The 22,526-nt window shown below is 44.8% G+C and overlaps 5 protein-coding genes across 5 annotated transcripts; 3 read left to right on the top strand and 2 right to left on the bottom strand.

The window, feature by feature from the left end:
- On the bottom strand, positions 1 to 1,970 carry MELLADRAFT_105516 (uncharacterized protein; the record flags this gene model as incomplete). The annotated part of the gene is made up of 4 exons (XM_007408831.1): positions 1 to 128; positions 182 to 465; positions 1,121 to 1,522; positions 1,894 to 1,970. 4 exons carry the CDS (start codon positions 1,968 to 1,970, stop codon positions 1 to 3), a joined length of 891 nt encoding a protein of 296 aa, XP_007408893.1.
- Positions 1,971 to 3,559: 1,589 nt separating this feature from the next.
- On the top strand, positions 3,560 to 4,798 carry MELLADRAFT_105515 (uncharacterized protein; the record flags this gene model as incomplete). The annotated part of the gene is made up of 2 exons (XM_007409105.1): positions 3,560 to 3,983; positions 4,605 to 4,798. 2 exons carry the CDS (start codon positions 3,560 to 3,562, stop codon positions 4,796 to 4,798), a joined length of 618 nt encoding a protein of 205 aa, XP_007409167.1.
- A 5,520-nt stretch (positions 4,799 to 10,318) lies between these two features.
- On the bottom strand, positions 10,319 to 10,699 carry MELLADRAFT_62306 (uncharacterized protein; the record flags this gene model as incomplete). The annotated part of the gene is made up of 1 exon (XM_007408830.1): positions 10,319 to 10,699. The coding sequence occupies one exon, from the start codon at positions 10,697 to 10,699 to the stop codon at positions 10,319 to 10,321; it is 381 nt and encodes a 126-aa protein (XP_007408892.1).
- A 784-nt stretch (positions 10,700 to 11,483) lies between these two features.
- Positions 11,484 to 11,942, top strand: MELLADRAFT_62305 (uncharacterized protein; the record flags this gene model as incomplete). The annotated part of the gene is made up of 1 exon (XM_007409106.1): positions 11,484 to 11,942. One exon carries the CDS (start codon positions 11,484 to 11,486, stop codon positions 11,940 to 11,942), a length of 459 nt encoding a protein of 152 aa, XP_007409168.1.
- Positions 11,943 to 18,056: 6,114 nt separating this feature from the next.
- On the top strand, positions 18,057 to 19,770 carry MELLADRAFT_105513 (uncharacterized protein; the record flags this gene model as incomplete). Its single annotated transcript, XM_007409107.1, has 6 exons — positions 18,057 to 18,145; positions 18,383 to 18,594; positions 18,887 to 19,157; positions 19,233 to 19,331; positions 19,377 to 19,471; positions 19,688 to 19,770. The coding sequence occupies 6 exons, from the start codon at positions 18,057 to 18,059 to the stop codon at positions 19,768 to 19,770; spliced, it is 849 nt and encodes a 282-aa protein (XP_007409169.1).
- Positions 19,771 to 22,526: the final 2,756 nt, after the last annotated feature.

The following is a 22,526-nucleotide window of genomic DNA, read 5'->3' as shown; positions in this document are numbered from 1 at the left end:
CTATGTTTGCTTTCCTCCTCCGTTTTGCCTATTCAATATGGCTAATGCAACACCTTGTCTCCTACCACCCGCCTTGGGTACTATTGCCAGCTGATTTTGTGGTTCGCTAGGACCTGCTATCGTGCCTCCTTGATTGTAGGTCGGTTGAGAAGTATGCCCATACATATTGTTGTTTGCGTACGGGACACTGGGTTGGAAAGTATAGGTGGATGATGGGAAGTAACCACTGTAGGGGGGATTCTGATTGTTCTGGTTGCGACTAAAGTACTGGCTCGTGCTCTGATTGTGGTTGTGAGTGAATCTGTTACTTCCTCCATTAAAGTCTGTCTTCCAATTTTTCTTGCTGTTGTTGTTACGCTCAAAATTATTCTTTCTATTATTGTTGTTGTTGTTGTGGTTGTTGCGTCTGCTCTTAGAACCACTTTTCCACCCGTTACCGTCTTGGTTGGATGTCGAAGTATTGTTCTTTGTTAAATGCTTTCCGCCAAAAAGCAACGGCTCGGTATCAACAGCAGTAGACGAGTATGGGTTTTCTGCGTAGCTACGCTCTCCACACGCTTCCGCCTTGTCCTTCGCGGCTCTGAGTATGTCTTGATGTAAGATCCCTGCATTGTTCATTTGCCTCTTCCCGTTCTTGGTTTGTTTCTGCATTACTAATTTTCTGACTTTGATGCAGTACCTCAGGGCAACCATCCAGCAGGACGTGGATCTTCTGATGTCGATCACATTTGCCTTATGTTTCCTAAACATTTCGTCCGTTTGCTCCATGTGGTAGAATTTGTCTATGTATTTGATGAATAGGTCCATGAAGTCCATCCAGTCGCCATAGGACAGTAGAAATTCTTCTTCTGGAACTGTACCTGAGTAAGTTGGTGTGTCATCGCCCTCTTGAAGTTCCTTCACGCTTGTGACCTTTTTCAGACCAGCTTTCTTGATGTCTCTATCAATCCAGTCTTGATTGAAAATGGTTAACAGAACGTATGCTTTTAGTTTTGTCATTCTCTGGTGTATGCTGTTGGATAATTTAAGCAGGTGATTATTCGACAGTTCCTGGTCATCGACAAAGGTGATTTCTTTTTCAGGGTCTGATAAGTCTTTGTTGTCTGATGCTTCTTCAAACAGTAGCTCTTTCTTTTTGGTTGTTGAGTTGCTAGGTACTCTTCTAGCAGAGGATGAAGATTTGCTCGGGAGATTCATGGTCGCCTTTTGTCGTTTAGCAATATTAGTTCTGGAGGAATGCGCTTTCCTACTGTCAAGGCCTTGTTCGGCAGGATCTTCGTCTAGGATCAGAGATTCCGTACGTGGGCGTCTCTCCTGTTTCCTTCCTCTTTCCTCCAATACTTCGGGCTGTCTGCCTCTATCAGGATCAGGATTGAAAGGAATGTCTCCGTACATTGCTTTGAATGCCGACAACATCGTCCTTCCTAGCATTGGGTCGCCATCATCAAAGGATTTAATGATCGTTCTCCACCAGCTATTACGGCTTTCATTTTGAGCATCTGCGTGGTCTGACAAGGTGACACTATGTTAGTTTTGACTCTATCTCAACCTGTCTCTTTCCTTTGAGGTTTCCCCACACAATGAACGGACAAGGAATTTGTATGAATACGTTTTTGGGCTGTGTCAATCTTGGGTTTCACAATCACTATGACCGCAGCTTTCCTTAGGACTGGATATCAACCGTTGGGGCGCAGAACTACGTCTGGTCTAGTGTACACTCTACATTTTTACTTTTACGCCAATGGCCACTTTGACATTGCGTCACTTCATTTCTCAGATGGACATTTCAACATCATCACACTCAGATGGACACCTCAACATCTCGTTTGACAAGTGATGTCAAACGGTCCAAAGGATTCCTGATTTGTTTGGTGGACACTTCTACACCTAAACTTTGTCTTTTTCTTTGCGATGGGCACCTCAACATCGACTTTTGGACTCATGATGATGGTCACATCAACATTGATCATGGTGACTTCTCCATGACCGCATAGTTACAGACTTGTTGGAAATTCTTTATGGGGTAGGTTTTATGAGATTTTTTGGAAATGTGTGAGTGCGATTGGATTATTGGATCTACTATATGGTTTGGTGAGAAAAAAGGTTGATTCTGAAAGATTTTGTGGTTAAGGTATATGTATATATAGATAGAACAGAGATCTTGGAAGGGGTGAATTGGAAAGTGGAAAGGACCTCTGGAAATGGGTGTTGATTGGTGGCGCCAACAAAGGAACGTCTTGGCGATGAGTTCCATGATTGAGAGGCGGGTTGACTCAGACAGTAGGCTATGCTAGTAGCAAGGGGTAACCAGAGTAAGTCGGTTCCCCTCGCACGAACGAGATCAGAATTTTCCCTTCACGATCTCACACGTCTGTTCAACACTCGCTAGTCACTGAACTCTAAACCATCATCTTTGCTTTCAAACTCTTGATTATATATATACAGGATTAATCCTTCAAACACAAAGACAAGAACCTCCAAGGCAATATCAAGACCCGCAAAGAAAGAAATGGTAACCCTCGCAGAAGAATTAGCTCAGTCAAAGAGACTAGCCGAGATCGCTCTTATAAACGGACAGCCCGGTCCTAACACGAGAAACAGATCTCAAAACCGACAGGAAGCAGAGACACAAGAAGAGTACTAAGTGGACTACACAAACGACGCTGAGGACGAAGACCCCAAAATGACTTCAAAGATCCTCTAGACGACGAGGAAGGAGACGAGTCAGACCCAAACGCAGGGCAGGACAGAGCAGAGGGGCGAATCAGGGAACCGAGGGAGGAACAGATGGAGGATGGAGAGTCAGGAGGAGATGAGATAAGAGGAGGTTGTGTACGCACGAAGGGACTATGATCTAGGTAAGACCAAATCCAGGCATGGCCACCGAAAAACCTCCTTCCAGTTTACCCCCCATGAAGCTCCCCTTTCCAAAAATCAGACCGATACACCGTCCACATTTCTCTTCCATCTCCCAAAACATCCCGATAACACAATCCTACCCGTATTCCAAATCATATCCCCCCAAAACACAACGAAAGTCCCAGAGAGGGTGCGCGGCGTTGATGTGTCCGCCCGCGCCGTGTGACGACAGCAAGACGTAGACGTATCCATCCCAGTCAAGAGAGAGGGAGAGACGAGAAGAAGCCGTCCTAAATAAGACCTGATGTAGAGGTGTCCATCAGAGTAGCAACCGTCCATATAGAACCTGATGTAGAGGAGTCCATCAGTGTAATAACCGTCCCAGTAGAACTTGATGTAGAGGTGTCCATCAGAGCAGGCGCCAGAAACCCCCGAGGGCATAAGAGCCAGTGACGTCGAGACGTCCATCCAACCAGGAGAGTGAGACTACAGACGGGAAAGCAAATAATCAAGACCCTTGAGGGGAAATCTAATAACCCAAGAATTCAACCCGCGGTTGCAAAAGATTGAACAGGCAAACTAATGTGATGCGGTGGTTTTCCAATCTCGCGCAGATGTCCAACGAGACTGCCGTAACAGCTGGTGGAGAAACATCGTAAATGCCTTTGACAACGGAGACCTCATGCTGGGAGAGACAATGATGAAAGCGTACGAGACGACCTATGGCTCGATACCGTTCAACCCGCTAGCATCCAGAGGAAGACGCCAAGAGAGAGGCGCAGAGCTAGAACACTACAGAGACAAGCGTCCAAGAACAGAATCCCTGATTCAAGACGACGAGCTCCTGGACGAACTAGAGAATGATCGGCCAACCCAGACCACGCTGAAACGCACAAACCCCGCAGAGCAGCCTAGAACTTTGAGGGTGATGCTCCCATCACGCCAGGAGAGAAATGCGACACACGGCGGCGCGGTTAATCCCAAAGCATCCTCGTCGAAGAAGTCGAGGAGACCCACGGTCGAGGTATCATCCGAAGAGGAAGACGGGTCAGATCCCGAGAAAGGGATAGTGTTTGTAGATGATCAGGAGCTATCCAATGATAATTTACTCAGATTATCAAATGGTTTTCATCAGAGAATGAAGAAACTCACAGCTTACCTTCCCCTAACCGTTTTCAATGCGGATTGGATTGAGAAAGACGTAGAGAAAGCTGGAATGAAGAAAGTCAAATCGGTGAAGGAGCTCCAAGAAGGAGACGAGGTCCCGACGTACTCAGGACTCACGCCCAGAGACGAGTTAACTCTAACGTATGGGGAGTGGATGGACGCAATAGACCTGTTCATATGATACGTAGAGGAGTTCTACCATCTGAAACGGTCTGCCGAAATGTTCAGGAAGCACAAGTCGATCGTGGTAGACATCAGGCGATCAACATCATGCTGGATGATAGCCCTACGGTACTGTATCAAGGTCCGGAAACTGGTGATGCAAAACAGGCTGGGTTCAGGAAGACACGACAGATGAGCAACGCCGGGATTCTGCACAACGACATCCTAAGAGCAGCAAAGGACAAAGCGGAGTCTCTAGGGGAAAGGGCTTACACGGAGAACCCGTATTCCAGCTCGAACGGCGATCCTGACCAGTCAATCCCAAGGAACAACCCAAAGGGAGATCTCTCAACCGGTAACCAAGACATCGGCAATTGGAGGAGCAGTCCAAGTTCAAGAACAAACAATATGAACAGAAATCAGCGAAACGATAATCTTAAGAACAGTAGCAGTCAAAATAGGAGGAAACCCTGGACCAACGACTGGGGTAGCCACAACAACAACACACACAGCCCAGCTCACCACAACGGTGGATTCCAATTCAACCGAAACCAGAATAACACCTTCCGGCAAAGTGGAAACTTCGGAGTGCCCTACCAGAACAGTCTAAGTTACCAACCAACTACCCCCTACGGCACATTAACGTACCGAAGCCCTTTCCACCAACCCTATCAACCGAGCTACTACCATGCAGGCACATCGAATGCAGGCAAAACCCAGGGCCAACTAGCAATAGTGGCAAAACCAAGTGGGAGTAACCAAGGCAATGCGTTAGCGATAGTGAATAAGCAAAATGGAGCAAATAAACAGTCCTGGTAAGCAAAGACTCACTAATTGTCCCACGTCATCCTACCCCAATTTTCCGAAATCCGTCGTTACCACCTTTCCTAATCCGTCGATGTCACTTCCGAAACCACCTCCGCGTCATTAGATTGAGTTAGAAAGCTCAGCAGCAAATCCAAAGCCGGAAGCCTGATGGGATGGGCTGTCAGCCCTGAGCCCTGATTACACGACCACGGGCTAACAGTTACATATGTAATATTATATTATTGTATAAATCCATAAGTACATCTCACGGCTCAGTGTCAAGAGCCACATAAACACATGTACATAATGTATTAAATACGTAGCAAACCTAACCCAAGCGCCAACCACAAGTGAGACAAGAATCACACGCCAACCACAAGTTGACGCTTGACCTGTGAATATATAAACCCCCCTTCTTCCCTTGATTCATCCCCCATCTTTTCACACACCACAACATCAGAATCACATTATACTTGAAATCCTATTGAGAGGATCTTTCAGTACGTGATTAGTTGTGTAGTCTAAAAGACCATCTTTGAGCATTACGGGTTCCATTGCTGAACACCCTTGGTATTGATTTCTACGAGCCCTGGGCCATAAACGTCTCTAGAAATAAACCATAAAGCAGTAAAGCTTCCTCCCTCACCAGGAGTCTAAAGTAGCCTCAGGATCTTTGGTTTACCAAAGTGTAAAGCCTGCCCCTCGCAGTCTCACGAGGTTTTAGCGTATTTACACGTAATAGCCCTTTCCTTCCCCTTTATTCCCTTAAACCCTCTTCTCAGAGGTCAACTAACTGTAGTCTTCACTTGGGTGTACCAATTGAAGACCAGTTTTCCCTTTACCTACGCATTTCTCAGTGAAGAGTACGCCTAACAGACGCGTACCCCTCACATGGGCGGAGGCGAGGTGGAAACTGTGGGTGGGAAGTGAGACAAGCATTGATAGTCGCATGGTATCAGAAATCGCAACATGCTGTTGTAATAGCCGACCCCCAAAAAGAAATGATTCCAATGTATAACCAAACATTTACTGCCCCTTTAACAAAAAAAAAAAAAAAAAAAAAGAGAGAGAAAGGAAACTTACTTGTGGTTGAATCACATTGTCCCCCCCTTTTTCATCTGAATCTCACCCGTCTGAAATGTAACCGCAATCTGACAGTAACAGTGGAGTGACGCATGACGTCAACCTTAGTGAGCCAAGTCCGAGTTGCCAAACGAGAGAGGAAGTGAACGTCAACAGCCTGAGAATCAACAATAGGCAGCGAGACGAAGTAGCCCCAGAGTCGTTCAAAGGTGAGCACGGTACAGGCTGACGATCTAGAAGTTGAGATCGGAATACTGAAACCTACGACGTCCAAAGACCCGCAGGAAGTAACAACGTCGGCACTGAAGCCTAACAGAGAGTGGCCCACGTCAGTAACCTGCGAAATGGATCTAGACAAGTGGGAGGAAGTCCTGAGACAGCTCGACCTGATAGAGAAGCATAGAAGCATTCTGGAGGGATTCAGGACCGGATTCAACCAAGGTATCCCAGAGCACGTTTTAGAAGGAATGTGATTCTATTCGCCGATGAACCACGACAGGTCAAGAGAATCTGAAGAAGTAATAGTAGGGAAACTGCAGAAAGAACTCGACTCGGGTCAAATGAGGGGACCATTCACAGAGGATGAAGTCCTGAAGAAAGTAGGTTTCTTTAGGTCCAGCCCAATGGGAGTAGTAACCAACGGGGACGGGTCGAAACGAATCATCAACGACTTGTTGTACCCAAAGCATAAAGAGGACTTACCATCTGTAAACTCGTTTGTCGATAAGAACAAATTCAAAACTACCTGGGACGACTTTGCCAAGGTAGCATTCTTCTTCGCGAACACGGAATGGGAGTTGGTGCTGGGAATCTTCGATTGGGAAAAGGCGTACCGCCAGATCCCAACTCACCCTAGTCAATGGAGGTTTCTCATGATTCAAACAAACGACAACAGACTGATCCTGGATACAAGGGTTTCATTCGGTGGGGTCACAGGTTGCGGAAGTTTCGGAGGCCCCGCTGACGCGTGGAAAGACATCATGAAAAGCCACTTCGGATTCGATGAAGTGTTCCGCTGGGTGGACAACAACCTGTTTATAAAGGTGTTAGGAAAGGGCAACAGGACTACCATGAAGGACGTGGTCGACCAGAGCGCGGTGTTAGGAGTAAAAACCAATGAGGGGAATTATTCTGAATTTGCAACCAAACAGAAATATATTGGTTTCGTCTGGAACGGTAAGGAAAAATCAGTCAGACTGCCAGAAGAGAAGCTTAAGGAGAGGAAAGCGCAGGTAGACGAAGCAATAAACAGGAAGGGACCACATACCTTTAAGGAGGTGGAGAAGTTGAGAGGGAGACTATCCCATGTGACCAATATGTTACCTCAAATGAAGTGCTTCAACACAAGCCTCGACCACTGGATGGCAACGTGGGTAGAACAGAGAGCACCGAGACCCATGCCGAGAAATGTTTACGAGGACCTGTGGGAGTGGAAGAGGGTACTAAAAGACTTCACCAACCACAGATTAATACCGAAGAAAGAATCGATTGACGTAGGATGGGTAGGCGATGTCGCAACAAGCCACGGGATCGGCATTATAGTCGGGAACCGTTGGGCCCAGTGGAAACTGAAAGACGGTTGGAGCGAGACCGACTCACTTGGTGTGAAAAGGGACATCGCATGGGCCGAGACAATAGCGGTCCGACTAGGCCTGGAAACGGTGGCAAAGTTGCAGGATGTCCGTGGCAAACGTTTCCAGTTCTTGACGGACAATACTACCACGGAGGCGGTAGTACGAAACTTGAAGTCGCAACACGTTGCAGTGAATCTTGAATGGCGCCGGATCCAACGGAGACTGGTCGAGCTGGATTGTGACCTAGAGGAGAAACGAGTAACATCACTAGGAAATGACGCCGACGATCTATCTAGAGGAATCAGAATAAAAAAGTACGACTCAGATAGGCTACAAGTAGACGTACTGGAAGATCTTACGGATTTCATCGCACAGTCAACAGTCCCCCTCTCCCAACCCACTAGTGATCCTGCTCAGACACCGCAAACAAGCACCCCGCCTCAGCAAAGAAATCGAAATGAAGAACCAGCGCCCAAATTTCAAAAGAATTGAGGACGAGATTGCCGATGAAAACACTAGAAGAATAGCAAGGCACATGGTAAGCGGTTCCTGGGCCAATTTGACAATGCAAGGCTATTCTAGTGCGGTGTCAAAATTCAAAGAATACATCAAAAGCGAAGGGAAGGATTGGGACTCCGCTATACCAGTGCAAGCAGAAGACGTGTACGGGTTCATCGTGTGGGCCGGAGAATCGAACGCCGAGAAGGGGTGTTCCGCTAGAAGGACAGTAAAAGCTAAAACGATCGAGAAATATCTTGCGGGCCTGGTAGCATGGCAAATGGCTACGAAATTGACGCCACCACAGTTGGACCAGAGAATGGTAAAAGCCCTCATAAGAGCATGCGAACGGGCCGAGGAGCAGTCGAACCTAGAGCCGGCGGAGGAGGTCGATAACCCGGCGACCAGCGGGGAGAAGAACCCAATCCTGGTATGAGAGCTCATCAATCTAGTTTACGAACTGGCAGGAAAGTTGGACGAAGATGAGGCCATAGCAACAACAGCACTCGTAGTGTTCTGGGGCATGATGAGATTGGGCGAACTGACTAGAGAGTCGAGGAAAGAGGGAATGTTAACAAGGAAAGATTTGAAGATTGAGGGAAAAGGAGAGAAAAAGGTAGCAGTGCTTACTCTATGGAAAGCAAAGACCGCTAGACCTGGCGAGGCGCAAGTCATAAGGATCCCATCACAGAGGTCCATCCTAGACCCAGTGGCAGCCATCGAACGCCTACTTGAGCGAAACAAACCGTTCGGACAAGAGGACGCACTATTTGCGTACGGTTTAGGGAGCGAAAGGAAACCATTGACAAAGAAACGGTTCATCAAGCGCCTAGAGACCTTCTGGGGAGAGAGCAGAGTAAAGTCTGGAGTCTGGTCTGGCCACTCTTTCAGGGTAGGCGGTGCCTCATAAATGGGAGAAAGAGAAAATTATGAAACAAGGACGCTGGAAGTTGTCAGCGGTGGACGTGTACTTAAAGAACTATACACAGTTCAAGCTACAGGACGTGAAAGACCTACTATGGGCAATTGACCGAAGAAACGAGGCAGCCACGAGGAAACTCAAGTGAGGACGGTGAGTAAATAACCTTTTCTTTAGCCGATGATGATCCAGCCTCACGAAGAACGTAGATTCAAGCAAGCGTAATCTTGCTCTCCTGTTGATACAGAAGCGCCACGTGATCGACACCGCTGTACAGGCGAAACTTTAAAGGTATAGGGTAGAGGAGGAAGAAACAATGACTAGGAGTGCAGTGCCGGAAATGGTAGTGGAGAATTGAGGAAAGTGTAACCTCACGCCTGAGGCTAGATCCACCAAGAGCGTCGTAGGATGCAAGTAATAGTCCTACAGGCAATCAACAGAAACTATGAAGCATCATAAGCACATTGAGAGTACGGTAGAAGGCACAAGCCACGCGGGTTTTGGGGTGTCCTCGCCTTGCCAAGCCCCGCAGAGAGCCCGGCAGTTTGGGCAGTGGTCGAGGAAACCCGTCAAACCCCGTGAGTCATGACTTGAAACAAGCCCCCGGATTTGCGTGAGAAAGAAAGTTTTCCGCATCACGCAAACCAGGCAGGCCGGCAGCCGCCTTCCCAAAACGTGGGTGATATCCGAAGAGTTACATATATACATATATCATCAAGTTATGATAGCAATACGCAAGTGAAAGATACTTGCCACTCACCAAATGGATTGGTGGCGCCAACAAAGGAACGTCTTGGCGATGAGTTCCATGACTGAGAGGCGGGTTGACTCAGACAGTAGGCTATGCTAGTAGCAAGGGGTAACCAGAGTAAGTCGGTTCCCCTCGCACAAACGAGATCAGAATTTTCCCTTCACAATCTCACACGTCTGTTCAACGCTCGCTAGTCACTGAACTCTAAACCATCATCTTTGCTTTCAAACTCTTGATTATCTATATACAGGATTAATCCTTCAAATACCACCCACCCACCCAGCGTACTTGTTGGCAAGCCCCCGTATTTGCGTGAGAAAGAAAGTTTTCCGCATCACGCAAACCAGGCAGGCCGGCAGCCGCCTTCCCAAAACGTGGGTGATATATGAAGAGTTACATATATACATATATCATCAAGTTATGATAGCAATACGCAAGTGAAAGATACTTGCCACTCACCAAATGGAAGGAAATGAGGTGATGGGATGACTTTCTGGATCATTCGGTTGTACCTTGTCTAGGATCTCTTGTGACGTTGATCATCGGCAACCCTTTCGGTTGGTCATCCTCCTCAGGGGAATCTCTAGGTTCTCGTAGCCTTCCGACTAAACCATTTGGCTTCTTTCCGGTGCCTGCAGGATCTTCTTCTCCTTCATCATCCACATACTCGATCTCGTCGTTAAAATCCTTCTCGGGATTGTCATGATTGTCCTCCTCCTCGTAGTCTTCTCCACTACGGTTTGTTTCTTCGATTTCATTGTCGTCATCTTTGTCTTGGTTCCTTGATCTGCTCCTTGTTCTGGGACCGGACTCGCCCTGGGCTAAAGCACGTTCTGCTAGTCTTCTGGACTCTATAAGTTCTTGTGCAAAAGTTACCATTTTGTGTTGTTTTTGCTTTCCGTGAGTTTTTCCGGTTAGGATTGTTGTTTTAATTGGTTGTTAAGTTATTTTGAAAGGTTAAATACACAAAAGGATGTGCAATGGAAACTTTGAGTTCTTGATGACTAGCGTTTGTTGATCAGACGTGAGAGAGAACGTAGGAGGGAAAATTTTCCACGGTTGGGCGCGGCCAAATTTTCTCACGGTTCTCGCTATTCATGCTATAAGCATTTATGCTAACATCTTCAACAACGTGCCACTCAGTCATGGAACTAAGCGCCAAGTGGTGCCTTTGTTGGCGCCACCAATCAATGGCCCCTTGAAAAACATCATTATTGTAGGCATCCCGAAATCAGTCAACAATTTGTTTGATACAACTGGCAACAGACGTGTAGTCAACAACATAATCAACCTACTAGCTGAATTCACTTTCTCAATATCAGAACTACGTATATATTAGATCACTCCACAGGCCCTCAAGTGCTCCTCTCACTTGGACCTCATCTCAATCTCTTTCCTTCAACACATCTACTCATTATCTATGTGTAGTACGAGTGCTGATTCTTTTTTTCAAATTTGTTGATTAGCACTTGCCAAGACCAAAGGCAAGGCTTGTAAAAATAGTGGTCAGAACCCAGGGTCTCCTCTGAGCCCGTCAGCTGCTAGTGATCAAACTCAAAAGCCACCAGATCCAGTGGTTTCTCACTCCTCTACCTCTGTGTTGGTTGCTCACTTACCACCGTGACCTCCTCCCTCCCATCCACCGCCGCTGCTGCCCACAACCATGCTCAACCCGGATTCAAGTACCATATGGTATTTAATACAAACTCTTCCTGAAGAGCTTCGTGTATTCCTTGAACCTGGATATGAAGACATGTACAACAAGATTTTGAAGTTACAGTTCTATCGTATTTTGCTTCACTTCGACCCCGCTACAAAATCTTGCATGTCTCATCTCAAAGCCAACCTCCATGCCGCTTTAAGAAAAGACATACTCCCACGCATTCTACCTTTCTTATTACCTCAAGCCCCTATCCCAATGGACACCAATGACAGCAAAGCCACTCTTGATGCCAATCCACTGGGACGTAAAACCACCCGCAAGTTGCTTTCCAAGGTGATCAAACACAAAGCCCCAAACGTGCCTATACCAGGGGCCGCTAGGCGTGATGGCTTACTTCTCCTCTATCAAGCACACATCAATCCAGGGCTAGTTATTCCTGGTCAAGTGGAAACCCTCTGAAAGCCTCATCTTGTCAAAACTCATGCGGTCAAGGATGAAGACATGGAGGATCTTAGATTTGCCCTTCAATGTCATGATCCCCATGTCTTTGTACATTTGATCCCAATGACTCATCAGGTCTTGGTGGATTGTTACTTACACTTTCTCCTGGATGAACCGTTACCCCTGGGCTCTTTGGTTTGTGGGTTCCATTACTCCATCATTGAAAAGTAATCTGTATGCATCAAGAGTTGGTATATATTCCCACTATTCAACTTCAATTATTTTCTGAAAGCCTTAGCATATTTCAGATATTCAATTGACACATCACTTTTAATGCAATGTATTTAACAGCTTCAAGTCTCTCCTAAACGGTTCAGACTTATCCAAGTTATAATAGTCACGATCCTCCCTGTTCATCTCTAGACTTAGTTTTTTGTATCAGGTTATGGTTGAGGATTTCGCTTCTGAGATGTAACTAATCATCAGCTATGCAGATGCGGCAGGTCTGTAGTGCATTGGTTTGATGAAATGGTGTTGCTTGGTTTCATTTGTAATCTATGACATGTATCATCTTATCTTCTGAAAAGACTGCCCTCTTGTCTCGATCTTCTTGGATATGTCTGTGTGCGTGTTGTATTCCCTTTTCCTCTTATAACAAGTTACTTATAAACCAACAAAAAAGTCTGTTTCCTCCTGTCTATCTCAATTGTTGTCTGCTTCCGATCTATCTGTTATCCAATGTCTGCCTCTTCAAAGAAAATCAAAGATGCCCATTGTGTTGTCTGTCGGTGCCAGACCCGAGAATGCTATTGCGGTAAATTTCTCAATGCTTATGGACAGGTCCAATCTGGTGTCAAAGTCTTGCCTTTGACTTGTGATGCACACGCAAGAGCTGATCTACGCAAGCAATCTCTTGAAGGTGGCTCGCAGCCTGCTCATCAAACTCTTGACAAGCTTATCACCCCGTTTGAACATCTACATCTGCTTCCACAGTTGCCAGGCGGCAACCACTTGCAACTGGTTCAACACAGGCACAGATGCCTTTATTGAGCTCTCGTGGTTCTTCAAGTTTGGCTTCAGTTACTGTTGAGGAGGTGGCTCCAGCTAGTGGTTTGACAGAAGTGAACTCCGAACTGATTAGGAATGATGGTAATAATACACATTCAATCATACCTTCTTATGATTGGGGTACGTGAAGGTCCAAATTCTCTCACAACATGAAGTTGCTGATGACCCATGGTTGTAACGTATATCCCTCAGATCAATTTTTCACATTCAGCTTGAAGGCAATCAACCCGCTGCTGCTTCATGTGGCGTTGTCTACCTCTATCATCAGTATCTTTGATAATTTGTCCGGCCAGACTGCTTTGTGGCTCATGGATGTACATTGTATAACCATTGAGCTTTCAATGACATTGGGGCTTCTTCCAAATCATTCACCCGGCAAGCTATCTCCCTCTGAACTCAAGATCTTTAGCCAAATTCCTCGTACTCTAACAACTGTGATTGGGTGGCTGAACATCAATCCCAATCTCCTGTTTATGAATTGCTGTTTGACCTGCTTTGCGATGCACCCCCTCAATCAAGCGCCGAATACATGTATGCATTGAGTGGCTAGCATTCCTGGGGGCCCTTCAGATTCCCTCGATTCCCCTACTAATAACACCACCAAAGATGCTGGAGATGAGAATGATCTGGACCTGTCTGAAAAAACATGTCTCAGTCCCCTTTCAAAGTTTGTAAGAGGAAAGAAAGTTCCAATCAGAAAGTACGCTGTCCAAGACTTCTCTCATTGGATTGTGCACTTCTTCTCAAGACCACATGTTGAGGCATGGCTTGATGAGTCACTGCCCAAATCTAGAAAATCATTCAATGAAGACGATCCCATATCTGATATACATGAGTCAAAGATTTGGAAAACATTCAAAGGAACCAATGAAAAGCAGTTCACTGCTACCAGTGGTAACCTTGTTTTTGGGATGTTTGTGGATGCCATCAACCCATTTGGAAATAAAACTAGCGGTCACCATGTTTCAATCACTTTTATCGTGCTGGTGTGCCTGACTCTCCCCATCAGACTGCGACATCTCCCTGAGAACATATTCTTAGTAGGAATTGCACCTGGTCCTCGAGAGCCATCTCTCAAGCAGACAAACTGGATCTTACGGCCAGTTGTGACTCAGCTACAGAATCTCTGGAGTCCGGGCCTTCTTTTGTCTTGTACACATTCTCACCCAAATGGATGACTTGTGAAGGCAGCGTTACTATCTTTCATCACAGATATTCCCGCCACCAGACGATCTCTTGGCTTTCCGAGTGCTACCGCAATGAGCTTCTGTTTGTGCTGCCATCTCATCAAAAAAGACATTGAAAACCTCGACACTGAGGCACGGTGCTTCTGCACACAAGATGAGCACAAGACGTGGGCATACCAAGCCCTTGATGCAAAAACAGCTGAGGAACATCATCATATCTTCAAGACACACGGAGTGCGTTATTCAGTGCTGGTTGAACTTGATTACTGGAATATAATAGATTTTCATGTGGTTGATTCAATGCATAACCTCTTACTGGGTCTATTATCCTGGCCCCTTCAAAGATTCTGGTCCATGCAAGATGTAAAGAATGAGGAAGAGGCTCACACAACAGACGTCTCAACCTCAGAGCTCTTACAACTCTTGGCAGAACATTCAACCCCGCTACCACCAAAAAATTACGCAAAGGAAGCTGAAACCACTCAGACTGAAGCTGACAATGCTGAGGTAGAGGAAAACACACTGAGTAGTGATACATCAACTAGCAATGATGAATTTGATCCACTGGCTGATGTTGGATGGAAAGGAGTTTGGGAGCCACCAGCAATTGAGGAGATAATCATTGATGCTTCTATGCTTTCAATAATCAATAAGCTTTTACCACAAGTTCAGATACCCTCATGGATTAAGCGCGCCATTCCCGTCCTAGGAAAAGCTTCCTTTGGAAAACTCAAAGCAGATGAATGGAGAAATCTCTTCTCCATTCAGTTGCCATTGATACTCATACCATTCTGGGCTGGACAAGACCAGGTAAAACTCTTGCTACTCAAGAATTTCTGTGATCTTGTATCACTGGTCAATCTAGCTCTCAAACAATCCATCTCAAAACCTCAAATTGATAGATACCAGTCGTATATTCAGAATTGCCTCAAGGGTTCATTAGCTCTTTTCTTGCACTGCAGTCTTGCACCTAACCATCATATGGCTATACACTTGGCAGACGGTCTCAAGAGGTTTGGACCAGTACAATTGTTGTGGTCCTTCCCGTTTGAGAGGCTCATGGGTAGCATACTCAAATGCTGTCATAATAATCATGTCGGTAAGTGTTTGTTTTCATTTAGATCATTTATAAAGGCTGAATTGTTCTCGTCTTCTGAATGTTTAACAGGGTAGCTAGAAATCACCTTCATGAACAACTACTGTTGAGCAGGCAACTTATCTGCCCTCATAGGTGATGATGACAAGCTACCCGAGGTTCTAGATCCGATCCTTATAAGACTAGACTTCAATCCCTTTATGACCCTCTGCTGCAAAAATCAAAGCGATTGTCAAACTCCAATCGTCAAGCAATTGATAACAATATTTTAAAGCAGCTTGTTATACGTCTGAATGAAGAAAATGGAAACAAGTGTATATGGATGCTGCCGCAAGATTGGTGTCTACTTTCAAAACATGAAGCCAAATGTTTTGCACCTGTCTTGGCTCATGCACATTTTTATAAACACTGGGTGAACCAAGATGTGACGTACTCTACGTTCACACACAGCCCTCATAACAGCTTTGTTGCTTTCAAGTCGCACTCAGGTCATAATGAAGTAATTGAATTTGGGAAGATCTTTTCGATCTTTACACATTGTCGGGCTCCAACTGTTTCAGAACATGTGTTTGATACGTGGGTTTATGTTCAGTGTTTTCCACACTTGCCATCAGGATGTTACAACCCCTTCTCCAAACTTCAAGTAGAGGATGTTCAATTCAACATTTGTGCTTGGGGGCCTACCAAGGACAAAATTATCAAGATGAATGAGGTGGTTTCTCACTGCGCGTGGATGATGTACGGGTGAGGTGAGATACATAAGGAGCTACGGGTGCCCACAGTGGCCCTGGTATTGATGGAAAGATGAGTATACGAGGTGCATTTGACAAGGTTGTAATATAATAATTAGTATTGCATCACTACCAAAAGCAAATGAAATAAAATTACAACAATTATTGCATTACAAAGTGAATGAACTGAAAAACTATGCATCATGACCCATTTAAATTGGTGATGACGGGAATTACACGGGACAGAATAGGTGAGGTCTGAATGTCTACTGTACTGCGCTCACAGGGTGACCACTTGGCAAGCCACTCTGAAGAATAGCAGTCCACGGGCAGTCCTGCAGGCGGTTTGATAGGGCTGCTGGGAGCATTTGGCGGACGTAATCGAGGTCAAGGCGGTCGTCTGTGAGCATTCTTTGGGATACTAGCAGTGAGGCTTGCTTTATAAGTATCCAAAGATATAAAAACTTGTTCCAAATGTTGACTGCGCCATGGTAGCGTTCGGACCCGGCAGGGAACCGCTGGGCGTAGTTTATTGGGAGATTTGAGCTTGTGGTCTGTCTCGTCATCGCTGCAGGCCACTTCGACAATATTTGAAAGGCAAAAGAGTGAATCTTTTGACAAAACAATTTTGTCTCATAATGCTATGAGCTGTTGAGCATTGCTGTCAGATAGTTTTACAAGCTAACAGATTGTACCTTGCCAAACAACTTACATGCCTCATTCTGGCCTTCTGTCGTATTTCAGCTGCGCCTTTTTTCTTGTGTTGATCATCTCAATCTTGCTCTTGATACCTGATGTCCCAAAGGTAAGCTTACATATTTGAATATAATGGGCTTGGACACTTGAATACACAGACTCACCGTTTTGATAGGAAGGTTGCATACACAGTGCCCGAGGAGAAGGCCCCCGATGTCAGGGGCCCAAATCTCTAACGCACAAGTATCCAAAAAACTGTGAATTTTCTGTCCAGGCCAAATTAGAACGCTGAGCCTGCTCAGCTTTCTACATCCCCAGCAGCCAGACTCAGGTTTTGACCTCAGGAGCACTGAGCTATCATCCAACTTCATCAACAGTAACAAGCTGAGATGAGCTGGTATGAGCCGAGCTGAGCAGTACTGCCCTGCTTGCATGAACCCAATCCGTTGAAACATACCACCGGGGTTCTCTGCTCAAATTCGGTCTGCACCCGCCAGGCACAAACGGTCAAGCCAGATAACTGGCCTCCAGTACAGCTCGCGAGGGACTTTGTTGAGTTTGGCCTATGACTGCTGTCGTTTGTGTTGGGGACTCACATCAAGCAACGTCAAGTACATAACTGAAAACGAAAACACAAACAAATCTATCTCTCAACTTGACTATTACTCTTATTGCCCTCATTGCCTCAACCTCAATCTCTTACATACTTGCTCTTACTTGTCCTGACTTTGGTCAGGTGCGTTGATGATTCTCATTTTGATTGTTTCTAACAAAACACACATTGAATGAATGAAACTAATATTTGATTTTCCGCTTTGTTTACTTCAGCTTTCAGAGTCTACATATTCAACGGGATAAGCATCATATTGGTTGGGTAAATATTCAACTTTCTTAAAGATCATAAAGATTGAGTATCTGATTTAAGTTGACTATTGACCGATCAAAGACTATTGCAGGTGGAGCTGCTCTATTAGCAATGCTTCTTGCCTTTGCCAATATCTTGTTGAGTTCTTTCTCCTTTCTACTCCATTCTCAAGTTCAATTCTATTGTATACTAATGCTTTTTTCTTTCTTCATTCACAATCTTGACAAAACAAAAGCTTACATTGTACCTATCATCGAAAACTATTAGAACAAAGAAAAATCATTCAAATCTTGTCAACGGCACCATTACATTCAAACACTTTGCTCTGGTGTACAATGGCCAAACGAATGGTATATTAATGAATTACCTGATCCAGGAAGAGTAAAATACTTTATAAGATCGATCCGATTAGCATTAATTTGGAAACGACCTCAACTTTCTTCACCCAGCTTGAAGGAATTGTTTGTTGAAATCAAGGCGGATGAAAGGATGATTAGGTTTATGAGAAGAACATTCAGAGGAGAAAAGGATGGGGAAGAAGGTCTGCTGAGGATCTTTGGTGTAGGATTTGGGAAGCTGTGGATGGACCGGAATCGATGCCTAGTGAAAAAGGGTGGCTTATATTAGATCGGAAAGAACCAATGATTCATTTGAATAGCTTTAATTTGATTGAAGTTGGAACAATTATGAAGAAAACAAACCGGATTTAATCAACACATCAGAGCAGACTGTGGCTTGATCATCTACAAGAGCTTCTAGCCCAATTTCACTCACTCATGAAAGTATTGTTGGCGTATTCCTACAACTTTTGCTAGGTTAGGAGCCTTAGATCTGGTGGAGGAAGTGATCAAGTTTGTACGACAAAGTTGTGGAGGGATGTTACTCTATCTTTGGGCATCTATCTTACAAGGATTAGTATGGCAACAAGATTATGAGCTTACAAAACGGTTCTATGATCAGACGAGAAAAGAAGATGCAATCAAACCTGATCTGAATGTGAGTTGTTTAATGATCAGTACTTCATTAGGTTCATCATCCCCTGGAGCAGTAGATGTAGGATTATCTGCAGTTGATTCACTTTTACTTAAAGGATCTACCAAAACTTCAAGGTGCTCAACTGAAGCTCTCAATATAATCATTTCATCTCTCTTACAACATATGAACTGATTGAAAGAGCCGAAGAATTGGTCCACCTTGCTCGACGCCTCGCGAGGATGCGCAAGCGTGGTACTTTCTTAAGTTGATCCAGAAACTTAAAACTACAAACCTCAATACAACAACGTTGAATCATCTTTTGAATTTTCATTTGAAATACCAAGATTCAAATGGGGTTTTAGCAACCTTAAAACGATTTGAAGAACTTTCAGTCCAACCTGATGTAGTTTCATTTACAATCTTATTAAATGTATTAATAAAATTATGTTGCGGTAGAAATGGAGCCAAGAAGTTATCAGAGATGATGGAGAAATTAGGTGTGAAGGCTAAATTTATTACGCATGGATCTATTGTACATCATTTGTGTATGAGTGGGGAAGTTGAAGAACTAGAAATTGCTGCTGGATTAGTAGATGAGATTGATCAGAAAGGAATGTAAGTCTAATAATCTCCCTTTTTCTGTCTGCATGTGTTTATGATATTGATCTAGGTTTTGGACTTTTTATTTAGAGCTACAACTGCCATCACATACACCGCTTTGATCCAAGGATACCTACGAGCATATGTCAATGAACACAGAACAAGTAGTACCCAACCCACACCCAAGAAGTTCACATAAGCGACTAAGCTAATCAATCAAATGAAATCACACAGGCATCCAATCAATGAAGTTGTTCAACACGCTTTACAAGATGCATTTCTTTCCACCAACCAGATTGCTGAAGCTATGGAATTCCTTAAAGATTCATGTAAGAAAGATTAACCCTAAGGTATCCTTGTAGATAAGTGAGTTTGTTGTTTCCAAAAAGCTGAGCGCAGAAATAACAGAGACCTACCCAAAATGACTACATAGGCAGATGTCAGGACGGTTCAATATCAGGGTCACAAAGTTGAAAACTTGAACGTCAATTATGCTTACCCTTGTATGTACCATGATATCCATTGGTTCAATTGTTCATATCCAGCATATAAGAAAGAGCAGGGATCCTGCATTCAATGTTCAGAAGCGATCAAGCAACGTCAACGGTCATCAAGTCTGAAGCTATAATCGGGATTGGCGCATACAGGTTGATAAAGCACATCCAAATGGTTGCCGTGATAACCTGAGGAAGGCCATGAGGCCAAAAGCTGATATTCAACCAAGCTGTCAGAATATGCTGGAGCAGGCTAATCACAGATAATTTACTGACCCCAATGTCCAATCACCTGTGAATACACAATAATGCAGAGCGATGAAGTGCCATCAGGTCAGCTTGATTTCTGGTGTCTAAATTGAGATTGGTTGAATGAACGTCTTACTAGGATAGAGCGGTATCCTTTGTTTCAATTCATAATACATTCCTTGGAATGGCTTGTACTGATACATCGTAGTCCTTTGGCTTTAAGGTACACCATCCTGATAGGTCAATGGAGACCCTAAGGCTTGATGTGCTGTAAGAGATCAAGTATAGGTTCAGGATGCTGCAATGGATCATTGCTAGACTTGAGTCGCTTCATTGAGAATAGATTGGACTGAGATTGTGTGATCCTGAAGAGGCGATAAAGAAAGGTGGGGTAAATTTTGGTTGACCACTCATCTGATCTGACAGGATCTGACCCCGCAGGTGTGTCCAGACGTGTGAGCTGGCTCTCCAATGTGTAACCGACAACGGTCACTAGCTTTTCTCGGGCAAGGATAGTGCATAGGGAGCTTCCAGGGTTCAATGAGTAACACTGGGTGTTCACTGTTCAGTAAGGAAAAATGACCGTTCAGTTGGTAATGCTGAGAGTTCAGGTCTGCTTGTCTCCTAGTCCGCCTGAGTCTTGACTCAGACGGATGAAGTTCAGTACAAGCAATATTCTTCCAATATTTCCCCTTTGTGGATAATTGCACACATTTGGGCCACAAAAATCACACAAATGCGACAAACTTGCCAAGACCTTTGGGCCCCCGACGTCGGGGGCCTTCTCCACGGGCACTGTGATAGGTAGCCAAGCAACACTTGATCTGTGCGGAGTGATCTGTTGCCAAAGAGCCCCCACTGTATTCACCGCACTCTACTAGTTTAGTAAATATCCGAAGAGCAAGATCCCACGGGAATCAATTATCCTCTGAATTGAAGAATTCCGCAAAATTGGGTCAAAATGATGACTCCCCCACGGATCTTATCATCCGCCATATGACAGCCAATTGCTGCGGAGTTGAGCTGATATGCCCAGGTCCATCCGGATATGGAAAGCATGGGTCAACAGGGGTGTGTTGTGAAGTTGGTAAAGATGAGTCGGAATCAGCGTCTAAGGAGGAGATATCAATGTCACACATCCAAGCGTCTTTTACATCTGGGCTTGTGGGTGGTGGAAGTCTGGTTTCGTTGGGTCCCATTCCCAAAAGCATATCAATGTGGAAACGCATGTGTGACTGTGTGCCGTGTAGATGTGTCAGTGTTGCATTAGTGACAGATAGAGATATTATATCTTGACACTTACAGCCAAACAGCCACCCCGTGTCTTCCTTTTAGCTCCACTCTGCTTCATTTTGAAAGTACTTAACACACGCAATAGATATCTTATGTCATCAGATAATGACTCCACTCTTTTGTAAAGTACACGGTTATGATCTTCCAGGTGTCGAATACCACGCAAATCTTCAACCACACGAGTCTGCAACTCAGCCATACTCATATTTCCAGTGCAGGTTTCTTCGTCAAGAGTCTTGTTGGCTTTGTTTGCGTTGAAAGTAGTATTCGGATGCGATTTTTTGGAAGGGTTTTTGGGAAGATCAGAGTATGAAGGAATATTTCTTGACATTGCAATTTCAGGCTCATGACCACACTTTTGAGAACTTTGAAAGTTTGAAGAGATTTTGGAAGCAGCTTCTGAAAAATCATCCATCTGACTATCAGCCTCCCATTCGCTTTCAGTGCTGTTCTTCTGCGATTTTGATTTAGAGGATTTGAGGTATGTAGGATTTGGACGGGGATAGGATAGACGGTGGTGCTCTAGACTTGGTAAAGAGGTCATGCAAGTTCCAGAGGTTGGGGTATTTGAGCTCGAGAAGTTGAAGTCGAGGGTATGTTAAGTTGAACGTCAGACCCTGGAGATGCAAATAAAAGTTCAGCGTGATCAAGATGAATTGCATCACAAAAAAACTTGCAAGCTGAGTTAGAATCCAATTCCACACTTGCGACACCTTCTCGCACAACCCTTTTCCCTTTACGTGAATCCATAAGCAGGTGTGACGGATTCCCCTCTGAATCCCCAGGCTGGAAAATGAAAGGAAGATGTGACTCTTCTGAGGCATCTTCCTGCCAGGAACAAGTGGATTTAGAGCGTTTTGAGGATCATTGCATCAAAGACCCGTGCGCTGCTCCTGTTGGTGAGTCTGGTCCCAACCCCTTTTTTGTAATTGACCTCTGAGTCCTACAGATTGGTTGCTGAGATTCACCGAAGTCCTGTGGTCAAGTTAAGTCAACTCAGAAGACTTTCTTTGATAGCAAAAACTTAAAGTCAAATTGATAGGCTTACCAGGTTCCAACGCTTTTTTGGCAATCAAATTACGGGTCCTACGGCTTGGTTTCTTTGATTCATCAAATTCCCCCTGTTGAGGTGAGTGGACTTATGTTTTTTTCCCATGAGAGACACACTGTTTTGGTAACAAAACAAACTGGTCAAATGAAATCAATAGTCTTACCAGTCAAATGGGCCTCACTTCCTTTCAAACTGGCACGGTTCTTTGTTTTCTTGATACATATGTCAGGAAGCGGGGACACATGAGCCGGGGAAGGTGGAGTCTCTCTTGCTTCTTCTGCAATTGAATGTCTTGAT

This window comes from Melampsora larici-populina (assembly GCF_000204055.1).
Source record: "Melampsora larici-populina 98AG31 unplaced genomic scaffold MELLAscaffold_14, whole genome shotgun sequence".
In the NCBI taxonomy this organism is placed as follows: domain Eukaryota; kingdom Fungi; phylum Basidiomycota; class Pucciniomycetes; order Pucciniales; family Melampsoraceae; genus Melampsora; species Melampsora laricis-populina.
The sequence above is the reverse complement of the archived record's forward strand: the minus strand, read 5'-3'. Positions and strand labels throughout refer to the sequence as shown.